Genomic DNA, 12233 nt, shown 5'->3' with positions numbered 1-12233 from the left:
TTCCCATTCCTTAGACTGTGAAGATACGTAAGTGATATACTTGCTGTGTGCTAATGCTAGCCAGAGTTTAGGGAAAATAATTTCTTGGGTGTTTCTACAGTTCTGATTCCCTGTTTGTTTGCCCCCACACAGAAAAATGAAGAGGATTTTATTTATTTATTTAAACTGATTGAGGTGAAAATCTTGCCTGCTTCAGCTTGAAAGCTGGGTTTCATCTTTGTTCTATGATGATAACATTTTCTTCTGAAAATCCTGACTGAAGCCCTTGGTTTAATTTTTTCAGGCAAACGTCCAAAGAAAGGAATGGCAACTGCTAAACAACGCCTTGGGAAGATCTTGAAGCTGAACCGAAATGGCCATGCGCGCTTCTTTGTTTAATGTAGCTGCTACTTCTACTACTGCTGTCTTTCCTACACAGACCAGTATTGAGGTCAACAGAGCCTGGAGCTGCTGTTATTCCTCTGCTTGAAGCAGACTTGCATGTACCATATAAAACACTGCCTGATGAACAAAAACAAGAAAGAAAAAAAAAGGACAAAAAAAAAAAAAACAACCCAATGCTGCATTTTCACTGTGCCACACCTGCTCAGCAATAACCATATGGGAACGGGGAAATCTTCAGAGAGACATGGACTGTGAGATAGTCTCTCATCAGGGCTTGAATATCATTTGTTGCTGGTAGTTTCTGACCTAATTAATGAGGGGAAGATGATGAAGGTGGTTTATCAATAATTTATTTCTGATAGATTTTGACAACTTTTAAATTTCTTTTTAAAACCTATTTATTTGGAAGGCTTTTTTGTGGGGGTTATTAATTTAGATTTAAGAATGTGAAAGTTTTTAATAATGTTTTGATAATGTATGTTTGGTGCAGTGGAGAGCCACATTAATTGTGATTAGTCTGGACTCCTAAATTTGATATTCAGGTTATAGTCTTAAATAGGGGTGAGATGCATTATTAATTATTTTTTAAATTAAGGTATATGGACTCTTATTATTTTCCTGCTTTTTGTAAGCTCTTGGCTGGGCTTCTGTTGACTTGCAAGTTGTGTACTCTCTGCCAGCTTGATTATTTTTTGACCTGTCCTCTTTTAATACAGATTTATTTATTTGATGAACTAGAAGAGACTCCTAAAGTCAGAAGAGTCTTATGTCAGTCCAGTAGCTAGCTTGTTTTAAATGGCACCCCTTTCCTCCAAATTGGAGTGCATACTTTTCCTCCTGATGATCTGTCTGTGATGACTTTGTTCTGTAAAACAAACTCCCTGAAATTGTGTTTGTACAGGTTATTTGAGAGTTGGTACAAAGGAGGGAAACCTAATACATCTTTTTGGACGAATGGGGACATCAGTTAAGATAAATGTTTCTTCAGAACAATTACTCTGACATAACTGGTAAGATTTACATTGCAGTCTAAAGATTTGGCATATTACTTAATGTAGCATAGAAGATGCATTACAACACATTTTACTGGAGTCAGGAAGGCAGGAGAATACGTGCTGCTTTCAAAGATGGGCAAGGCAGACAATTAAAAATCTTAACTGGTGCATATATAAGCATTAAATAGCTTACTGGTATCAGAATGATCATTTGTGTCAGGCTTCATACAGAGCTGATGGCAAATGCCAATTCTGAATTACTGTAAATAATTTTGATTTAAAAGTTGTATTTTTCTGTAATATAAAATTAAATATTTAACTTCTGGGGGATGGGAATGAAGGCAGAAAGGGGGAATACTTTTACTTGATTCTGGAAAAAGGGCATTTTGCAGGGTCCAGCCAAAATGTAAACGTTAATATGCTAGTGACAACAACATTGTTGGTTGTTTGGGTTTGTTTTTGGTTGTGATGAGGAAAAATACTCAGGCATAGCTGTCTAAGTCATTGAGTTCATTTAACTTCCCATACCAGTTTTTCCTTCCTCCATATTCTATACTGGAATAATTTTCTCTTGTTGTCATTTTTAAGAAATGATGCAGCTGGACTTTCCATAATATTTGTGCAGAGTTATTTTTACGTAAGCTAGATAATGAGTACCCTACCCATCTGTGAAAAGAGTTCTGACACCGAGTGGTTTTGGTTGCTGCAGGGGCAAAACTAAACAACACTACGTTACCCTGTTTCCAGGTTGAGAAACGTCAAAACGTAATGCAACTGCAAATCAGTCAGGTAGCTCTCATGGATTTACTTCCTCTGGAGATTGAAAATTATAACTTAAAAGTGTTTTTTTGCAGCCCCTCTTTACATTGTATTGACTTGACTTCATAGTTTTGTGTGTGTGCTTATGGGTGAAATTTTTTAAGCTTTTTTGTTTGTATAATATGATTACACAAAAGCATGTTTTCAGTCCTTTTTTCTTTTGTTAAGACCTTTGGGAATGGAGTTAGCAAAGGAGTTCTAAAAAACATAAGATAAGCTACGAGGTACTCTACAGGTGCTGATAGTGACTCTTAAGTATTTAATGTTCTCAGGTGCTCTGTTTTCTAGATGGAAATAGTTAAAAGAGGATATTTTAACTGTCTTCTAATATTTTCTCACCAAAGTAAGTCAAAGGAATAAATTGTGTTGTCAATATTAGTTAAAATTATATACATACTTAAATACTCTCTGTGCTTAAGCTTGAGCAAATGGATTAATGCCTACCACGCCTTGGAAACTGTTCTAGCTTTAGCATATTGAACCAAACTCTTTCCTTCTTGCTGGGTGTGTACTCTGAAGAATAGAAAATTCCAGTTTAGAGCAGCAATCAAATTCAGAGCAGAACAAAGAATGAGCTCTTTTTTCCTTAAAGGCATATATTTAAGAACACTTATCTGAAGTGGAAGTATGCCAAAATAGAATCTGGAGTAAGGAATTTAATAATGTGGAGTACATTTCCTTGTACGTGTGACTGGTTTATACATAGTCTCTTTCCTGACCATCTGCATTATTTATCTGTATCTTACTGTTGGAACACAGATGTGGCTGGACCCATATATATTATTTTATCTTGGGTTTATTCTTTCTTTACTTTCTGCTTTTTTTTTTTTCTCCCAAGGGCTCTCCACTGTCATGAAATTATATAGTAAGTCTCTTCACAGGCTGTCAACAGGCATAGGTTCATTCCCATTTTATTTGGATATGTATGCTTCCAAGAGAAGTTAATTCTAATGCTCCACCACAGAAAAAAGTTCTTTGGAAGAAATTGCCATGATGACCAATATTAAAAAAAATAAGAGTAGTAAAAACTGACCAACCACCATAAAAGAAAAACAGGGGGAAGGGAGGAAGAAGAGGTGGGACACAAAACCTAACCAGTAACCAAAAAGAAAAACAAAAAAAAAGAGAAAAAACCCCTCTCCTGGTAGCTTATGAAGAGGATGTGGTGAGCTCACTTCTTTTGTGTAGTTGTACGTAGGGGTATCTTTTTAGTATTCTCAATGACAGCACCACTGCGCCAATCTTTCTGTAGATGGTCTGAACCTTATGTTGTAGTGAAAAGCAAAAGCCCTATTTTTTATTCCCTTGCTGTTTCACTTGGGCTGTAAGAGGAATGGAGTAGGGAACACTGACTTGACAACAAAGAGGAGTAAGCCTGTTATGGTAACTGATTCTCAAGGATAATCTCTTTTCAAAAGTCAGAGAACTTGGATTTGACATAAAGCTTACCACTTTTCTCATAAACAGAACAGTAGGGGTTTTCCCTTTCTCTAAGTTCTGCCATTTCTGCAATTGGAAAAAAACCAAACAAAACCAAAAAATCAAAACCGTGGGAATGGAAAGACCACCTAGAAACTATATCAAAGACTCTTCCAGCAACTTTCCCTTTTCTTCTCCTACTATACTTGCTAATAAACCTTGGCTACAAGGTAGCCTTTGTTGACCTCTGAGGTAGATTACCTATGCAACCTATAATACTCTACATGAATCCATTCTTAAAAATAATTTTGAAAGGGTTAGATGTTGAGAGTTAAAATTGTTGCTTTCTAGTCATGTGGGCGACTTGGGGCTTTTGTTCTTGTGGTGATTGAAGTGCTTGTGTTACTTTTTAGTAGAGATACAATAGAGCACAGTGTCACGATCACATTTTAGATGCTTCAGCTTTCCCTTGGGTTTGCTGTATGGCATAAGCTGCCTTCATTCACAATGCCATGAAGCTGTAAATTGCAGGATGTTGGAGATAGAGCTGATGTGAATCTTGCTACCCCCTTTTCAGTAATTGTGGAGAATAAGTAGAGCTGAAGCTAGAATGACCTGAAACTAGCACCCTATTTAGGCTCCATATGCCCACCAAACCCTTCGCACTCCCACCATGACCCCTAAACCTAGCGTCTTTGCAGTCTTTCATTCATTAAATACTTCCAGACCATGAAAATCTGTTAGTAGCTCTGAGGTTGAGGAAACCCACAGCTACTCTTTCACAGGAGAAATACAAATGGAACCAAGGGCCTTACTGTTTGTGGTTAAAGAAGATTAAAAGCTGCAATGTCCGTTTTCAAATGAAAACAAAAACAAAACCCACCCCACCCCAACAAAAAAAAGCCACCCTGGTAACCCACTCTGTGGGAATGTATGAGTGCTAAGTCACGCAGTGGATGGGAAATGTAAGTAGCACTGATAAGGAAATGCACGACCTTCATAGGCTGCATTTTGGGAGAAAAAACAGAAAAACAAACAAAAAAATGTTCTACTTTTAATATAAATTAAGCCATAAGAGTTTCATGCTGTGGGAAGGGAACAAAAGGGATCACTTTAAGAGATTATATTGATACATATTGTCACTTCTGCTGGGAAATGTCTATTGCTGCCAATGCTTTGGTGATTTTTTTTTTAACAAAACAACAAAACATTGAAGTAAAAAAAATTAAAAAAGAAAAAAAAGAGAGAAAAAAGGGGCTAGTTCTTGGCTATATTTACTAGTTTTGTAGTAAGATTTTGCTGGCCCGTTTGTCTCTTCTTCTCCTTTTTCTACTCTCATAGTCTAATTTCTATCTTTCCTTCTTATGTCTCTGAAAATATTAGCTTGTCTGCTCAGTAGGGGTTGGTGTATGTGTGTCTTCCTTTTTACAGAAACGCACTACTGTGTTAAGTATTTGGCTGGGAAATGGGATGCTGCAGCTTTAAGAGCATTTTTTTCAATTCATAACAGTATTTCCCACCCTCTTTTGCCTGCAGGCAGGGAAAGTGTATGTACAGTATTTATTTTGTGTTGATTTTACTTTAAATTTGTAAGTTTCTATAAGTAGTTCACATTGATTATTCTAGGGGAGGACAAGTCGCTTTGTTTAAATCTGTATTTGATATTCATAGTTTCCACTTTCTGTACTTTAAAATACTGAAATTAAAAACCTGTATTGCTTATGTTTTGATTTTTAGCACTCTAAAGTGTTTAATTTCTTCATGCTCCTGCTCATCTGCTTCAGTGTAAATACAGAAAATTGTACAGAATGTTGTGAGAGGAAAAATGCTTTCCTAGGTCCAATCTCTGTGTGCCCTTTACTTGTCACATTTGAAAGGAGAAATCTTACGGAGTTATGCAAGATGGATTATTCCCATTACTTTATTTTTTAATTTTCCAAAGTGCAAATCTCATTTCAATCCAAGTATATTACATGGCAACTAAATGTGGTTTGTGAAGATGTGTATATTCTTTCTGAATTCCGATATAAAAGGGAAGTGGCAGTGTTCCTGACCTGTCACATGAGCAGATCTGTAAGAAGGGTGTGAAATGGTATTTTCAGTTCTTGCTACTAAGTGCATGCTTTTTGTGGAAGGAGAGAGTTCTCTTTCACACCCCCATGTACTTCGTCATACTTGCTCTTGTCATGGATAACTTCTGTATGGGTTTCTCCCACCATGTCTCCTGGTCTACAGTTGTCAGTCCTCCCTGGTTTGATTCTCTGGCAGTACATTGTTTTCACGTGGATACTCTACTCTGGGGTAATAGAACTAATTACTGTGTTGCACTTCATGTAATATATTTTCTTCTGCAAATAGTGTTCTATGCTACTGACCTGCTTTGGTGCTGCAATGAGCAGGTTTGGATTCTAGTGGTCATTTTGAGCGCCTTAGACAAATGTTGTAGCAGTGGCATTGGAAGAACCAGGTGGCAGAAATGTTTGCTTTGAGCACCTTTGCAGGTGCTCAAGTTTACATCTTGGCATGGCTTCTAGTTTATAGAGGGTTTATGGTTGACTGTAATGACTAGGAGGTCTGCTCATGGACTGGGACTTCGTTCTGTCAGCTGCTTTACAAAGAACAAGAGTGCTGGCCTCATCAAACCATGTACTGCTGAAGTATAGGACTGAAAGAGTTTTAAAAACCCAAACAAACTACTAAGTTCTGTTGTCAAATGTTTAAAACATGATACTGTAGATTTTGGAGGAAGAAACCTCTGTTCCAAAACCAAATTTCATTCAAGTGAGTAAGAAATTACAAGGAAAATTAATGATTTAAGTGTAGAGGGTGAAGTTTAAATATTTCTACATTCAGAAATCAGTTTCTGGTGTATTTTGACATGCCTTTACATCTTTTCAATTAATGTGTTAAAGCTGATGATAAATTTGATTAGCCAAAGATATGCCAAAGCTCTCTGTTGGAGCAACCACGTATTTTTAAAGTCTTGATCACTGTGATTGAAGAAGAATGCTACAGCATACACTTCTGCCAGACACACACCTAGATTTGTCAATGCTTATATGAATGGTTTGGTCTTAAAATAAAGCTGTAGACTTAAGAGAGCACCTCAGTGGGCCACAAAGACAAATTTCATACCCATATAAAAGCCTGTATAAGCACCTTTACTCTTTGTCCTTTTGTTCTTGCCATAGCTTTTCTCTGTGACTGCTGTTTGGTGGATAATAGGTAGGATGGTGTACTGTAAAACATGAAATATTGTCAAGTTCAGCTTTAAATGTGGATGGATAGCCTTCAGCACCTGGAACTATATTTCCTTTACAAGTCACAGTTTTTGGTTTTCTGCTCTTCCATTTGAGGAAGATGCCTGGATCCTAATGGACAGTGGATTTTAAGGATTTCAAGGCTACAAAGTGCAGCAAAGAAATATCTGAGGTCAGGGAATGGGCAATATGCTCTCCTTGCTGTCTGAAGACTAAAGTTGTTTGTTTTGTTTTGTGTGTGATTTTATTTTATTTTAATCAGCAGTATTCTACTGTGTCTGAGGTAGAGTACACCCTGTGAAGTGCCTACAAACTTGGTTTTATGTACATTTGGTGAAGTTCAGCATCAACTCGAGTGGGTTTTTTGTGACCTGCTGAAGTTGTGAAGCTGTTGTGGTGGTGGCTTATTAGTGAACACATTCAACCAATCCTTTTCTTGTTTGTTTTGTTTAGGTGAAACTTTGGACTGATGATGGAAACCTGTGTAGTAGAATGAGTATGAGGAAGTCAATCATGCTGAGGGTTGACTTAGTCAAAAACATTGTTTTTCTTTATATAGAGAAGTATTTCTTCTGGAAGCCCCTGAAATTACACTTTTACTGCTGGTAAGTCTCAAGTCAAAAGTTAATGAGGACCGAAACTGTAAAACCAGAATGTTGTTGTTACTCATTTTCCTCTAACTAGGAATTATAAATGCCTTTGTTTATATGGCATTCAGGGACTGAGGTCTTTACCTGCAGAAAAAAATAACTGATGATCAAGACAGCGCATAAAGTTTGTCATTACCAGAGCTCATAATGTTCCACCTAACAGCTGACTAATAGGACAGTTTGCTATGTTTAGACTAAGATCTGATTTCTCTGAAGCCAAGAATATTCAGTCTTTAGAATAAGTACTGCAAGTTTCTGAAGAATTGTGTTTGGCTTAATAGATCTATTTCTCTGTACTGCTTCTGCTGTATTTGCTTTGGTCTCTACTTTGAAACATATAAGTCAACTAAAAGAACAGTATACAAAGAGTCTGCCTGTTTGTGATGCTTTGCCCCAAAGTTAATTTCTCATAAGAAATGCTTTGTTTGCTGCAGTGACTGAGTAAAGTTCTCATCCATACCTGGAGAAGATACATTTGCCCTTGAACTGCACCTTGCTGGTATGTCATAAAAATGCAAGCTGGCTTTTAGCTCCAGTAAAACTAAAAGGCAGCAAAACTGTAGAAACAGCTAAAACAGAATCTGTGCTGTGGAAATAAGGTTTAACTGGGTAGCTTTTTCAGGGCAATATTAATTTGGAAAAGATGGTGTATCATATGCTTAATTTTTAAGTCGTTGATTTATAGAAGTCTTACTTTTTCACAGAAGGCCTTTGAAAAGATCCATTATGGGTCAGGCCCTCTAAGAATTCTCCTGCGTTTCACCAGCAGTTGTAGAATTTGTTTTCAGTTCCATCATGTGATAGTTATGGAACTGAACTCTTCCCATGCAGTTAAAGTGCCTCTCCTGCAGAGGCGACTAAGCACTGTGTTCCCACCAAGTTAGACCTATTGATGAAAAGCATTCAAAGGGAGTATTTGCCATGCCAGCTGTCTTAAAAGTTATGTCAGAACAAGGTGGCTCAGATGAGGTTAGCATTGAGAGGAACCCTTCTAATGCCATCTGTATTCAGCCCTGGTCAGCTGGGATGGGAAGAAAGGAATCTGTGAGCTGTGCAGCATGGTCATGTTCCAAGGACTGCTGGACAGCTGTGCCTGACGTAACACTAAGCGCCACAAGTGATGCTGGATCACCAGAGTTTTAGCAGGGAGACCAAGCATTAAATGGGACATGGCATCTGAATGATCTCTTTCTCCCCAGGATTTTGCAGCAGCTCAGAGAAGAGGGATTAGTTGGGAAAAAGCAAAAACATTGTATAACATACTATTGTGGCTACATGGAATGATTGTAGGCACTGATGCTGTTCAGTTTTTCTCAGCATTAAGAGGATTTGACTTAAGGAGTTCAGTTTGTACAGAAATCAGAGATTTTCCCACAGTTACCCTATGAGTGAGGTTTGGAAGGGGAAGCAATAAGTGCTAGACCAACTGACATGTTCGGAGAGTGGGAAAATAATGTTCAGTGCTTGTGGTTCAGGTGCAAGACATTTCCTCTCCATACAAACCTTGCCTTGCTTCTGTATTCACAATCCTAGGCCACTGCTATGAACTGCTATCTTACGGGCTGTTTTCAGTACTGTTCCATTAGCTTTCTTATTTTAAAGTACATTTTAAATAGCTCTTGAGGAGAAAAACTATGTTGTTGGGGTGGATTGAATACATAGTATGTGTAATGACTAGATGTAGGAATAAGGCAGAATTCCCTGAGGTTAAGGTGTTCAGTACATTAGGATCTATGTATGATTTCTTTTACTAAAACTGCCTTCAGCTGTGGCAGGTACAACTCCAAGTGTGTGTGTGTGCATGTGCACACATATCTATATTTGTACTGTCCCATGTGTTCTGTTGCCTTTTAATTGCAAGGAATTTTTAAACAAGTATTTTTACCATGACTATGACCTCTTTACAAACGCTTCTGTTACATGTTTAAATGGACAACAAAATAATGCTGTCAGTATTCTTAACATACTACATTTAAATTCTTTTCCACTTGTCTGAGACCTTCAGAGATTTATATTTTTTTCCTGCACTAATGCTACCTCACTGTGGTTGTCTTCAAGTCATGCACTGTAAAAAACAAAACAACAAACTAGTATCATCAACCAGGCTGGTATGTGTGGTTCACTGAAAAGTGCTCTTAAAGACTGGGAACAAATCAAAGAAGTCTCTGATCTGTTAGCCTATGCCTCATGCAGTCATGAGCTGAAGCACTAAAGCACTCCTCAGAGTATGACTTTATATCTTAAACGTTCTGTGTTGACTAAAAGACCAAAATTACACATAGTGATAGGCAACAGGAGGGAAGCCATAGGGATAAAATGAGGCTGCAGCAATGCTAGATTTTTCAGTGTTTCGTTTGTGTGGAGAAGTTACACTGAATGAGCTTAATCTCTGAATCACTTAGAGTGTCTGGTGATAGGAATGTCTGCAAATAATGAGGCCAAAATAGGGCTGATTTCTGGCTAGAAGCACCACAGTTTTACTTGAGAAGAATCTGCTTAGATTTGCACACTTTAGCTGCAGTCCTGAACTTGATATCTAACAAGTTCAGCTGCTGAACATCCAACACAGTGATTGTTAATGAGATCTACATTAATAGGTCCCTACATCAGCTATCTTTAAGCATATAGCTCTACTTCAAAGAGCTTTCAGATGATGGTGGAGTTTGCACTTTTGGGATCCTTGCTCGAGCCTTCTGATGACTTGGAACTCCTGTTGGTCTCCTGGAAAAATGCCATCTTGATGCTTGCTAGTCCTGGGCGATCTTCTCTGCTGATCGAAGTTGCTTTCTCCTGTGCAGGAATTTAAGGGCTAGGCTTTCGGTTGTGCTGCTATGTTTTAACCTTTGTTTTGCTAATGTGATGAGGGCCTCCGTGGTGTAATGGTGAAGGAAGGGAGCAGCAAGGATCAGAGTAATTGACCAGTCAGGTGAGGAGTGTGTGTCCTTTAGGACACTGAAGCAGCAGCCTGCAGACATCACCTAGGCACCTGCAAGAGAGATTCCTCCTGCTTTCACTGGTTGAAGTACCAGGTCCTGTGAGACTGTTCCTTCCACCTCTCTCCTCTTTTGCCAGCCCATACGGTGAAGAGCATGCAAGTGGTGGGACCCCAAAAGATAAACATTGCTCCTCTCTCTGTGATGGGGGAGAAACAGCCAAGCAACAATCTGACCAGTTTTACCAGGGTTTTAGGGAAGGTTTCCCATCCTTCAGCCACTACCCAGTGAGGACTGCTTCCAGATGGGGAAAGGTGGTTCTGTGCTGACATGGGTTGGAGGCCTCCCTCTCCATTGCATGGATGTTGTGTTTGGAGAGATTAAGCACTTTCTGTGACGAAACACAAAATCATAGGACAGTATCCAAGCTGACATTTGGAATGGAACGAACCTTCTTATAAATCCAAGCCTTGGGGTCAGCCTGAGCTCGAGTATTTTGAACTGTTACTTAAATCTTACTTTTCCCAGTCAATCCTTCACTTCCACTGCTGGCATAATATCAAGACAACCTCTCCATTTTGCAGGTTTAGAAGAATTGCTGGCTTTATAAACTGTTGTGTTTCATTCCTCACTGTCACTTGGAGTGAGATTGAGTAGAATTTAGATTTTTTTTCCCAGTGTTTCAGTCATCTAATAATGTAGCAGTCTGGTCTGTAGTCGTGTTACCACTGCACTAATAAATCATCAGTATTTTAGTCACTGGAGTAAAGGTACGGAAGGAGGTTGAACAAACACCTTTTGTTTCCTATAAAACCACCTAAACCACATGACCCCTGAGAAATTTAAGATCTCTGGATCTTTCTATTTGAAATTTGCTTTTGGTCAGCAGCTGACTATAATGAATCCAAATTCTGGCTGGTTGCGGCCAAGTTTGATGCAAGTTAAAAATCACAAGTTTGAAATCTTTTAAATGGTTTATTTCTATGGCTTTTTAGGTTTTGTAGCTGAAGAATACAAAATCTTATGGGCCATTTTAGGGACTTTGATTTTTTTTAAAAAGTATTTTTTCTCCACTTAATTTTTTGTCTGTACTTGGTTATGTTTTCTGCCCTTGAAGTACTTGGTCCTTCTCACTGATGTCGTTCATGTATGTAAGGTAAGACATCTCTAGCCTTCCATTCCTGCATTTTTCAAATCCTCCAAATCTCTGGGGATGTTTCTGGTTGTAGCTCATGCTAGTCGATTTTCCTCTTTTCAAAGGATAGTTGTATCTTGAGGTTCTAACAGACAAAACAGTATTAAAAAAAAGAAGTTGTAACAGTAACAGTTAGAAAAAGCATCTCTTCTCTCTTGGAAGGGACTGACAGATCACTTTCAGACATAAGACCTTCATCACTCTTAGTTGATAAGGTATCCTAGAAATATGCAGAAGGAAAGATACATATTGATGTGTATGCAGCTCACTGGACCCATGTTTTTCTCAGAAGTGAGATTTGGATGCTGAGGCAAATACTCTCTGTGCAAGAACAGAGTCTGACACAGGCTGTGCCTCAGATCTCTGGTGTCATCTACTCTCTCTGTGAGACACTATCTGGGCAACCTAGGTTTTGGAAGCCCATGGTCTGCACTTCTCTTATTCAGCATCAGTAATGCTAAAGAAGCACCAAAGGAGAAGGGGGAATAAAAAAAGAGGGTTGCTGAAGACTGAAGAAGTGGATTTTCTGATGTTGCATAGAGAACAGCTGTTGTACAAATCCATGCCAAGTCATCAGA

General features: G+C 38.4%; 1 protein-coding gene across 4 annotated transcripts in view; it reads left to right on the top strand.

The window, feature by feature from the left end:
• Positions 1-7895, top strand: part of KDM7A (lysine demethylase 7A) — a 56641-nt gene extending 48746 nt beyond the window's left edge. For 2 of the 4 annotated variants that reach the window (XM_064155489.1, XM_064155488.1), the window contains exon 20: positions 284-7895. In XM_064155489.1, the coding sequence (XP_064011559.1) occupies positions 284-378 (95 nt within the window). In that variant the 3' untranslated portion in view covers positions 379-7895. The remainder of the gene's footprint in view (positions 1-283) is intronic. The other 2 variants (XR_010305022.1, XR_010305021.1) reach the window with 2 other exon arrangements.
• The last annotated feature ends 4338 nt before the right edge of the window (positions 7896-12233 follow it).

Source organism: Pogoniulus pusillus, chromosome 15, assembly GCF_015220805.1.
Source record: "Pogoniulus pusillus isolate bPogPus1 chromosome 15, bPogPus1.pri, whole genome shotgun sequence".
NCBI lineage: Eukaryota > Metazoa > Chordata > Aves > Piciformes > Lybiidae > Pogoniulus > Pogoniulus pusillus.
This window is presented reverse-complemented; position numbering and strand designations above follow the sequence as displayed.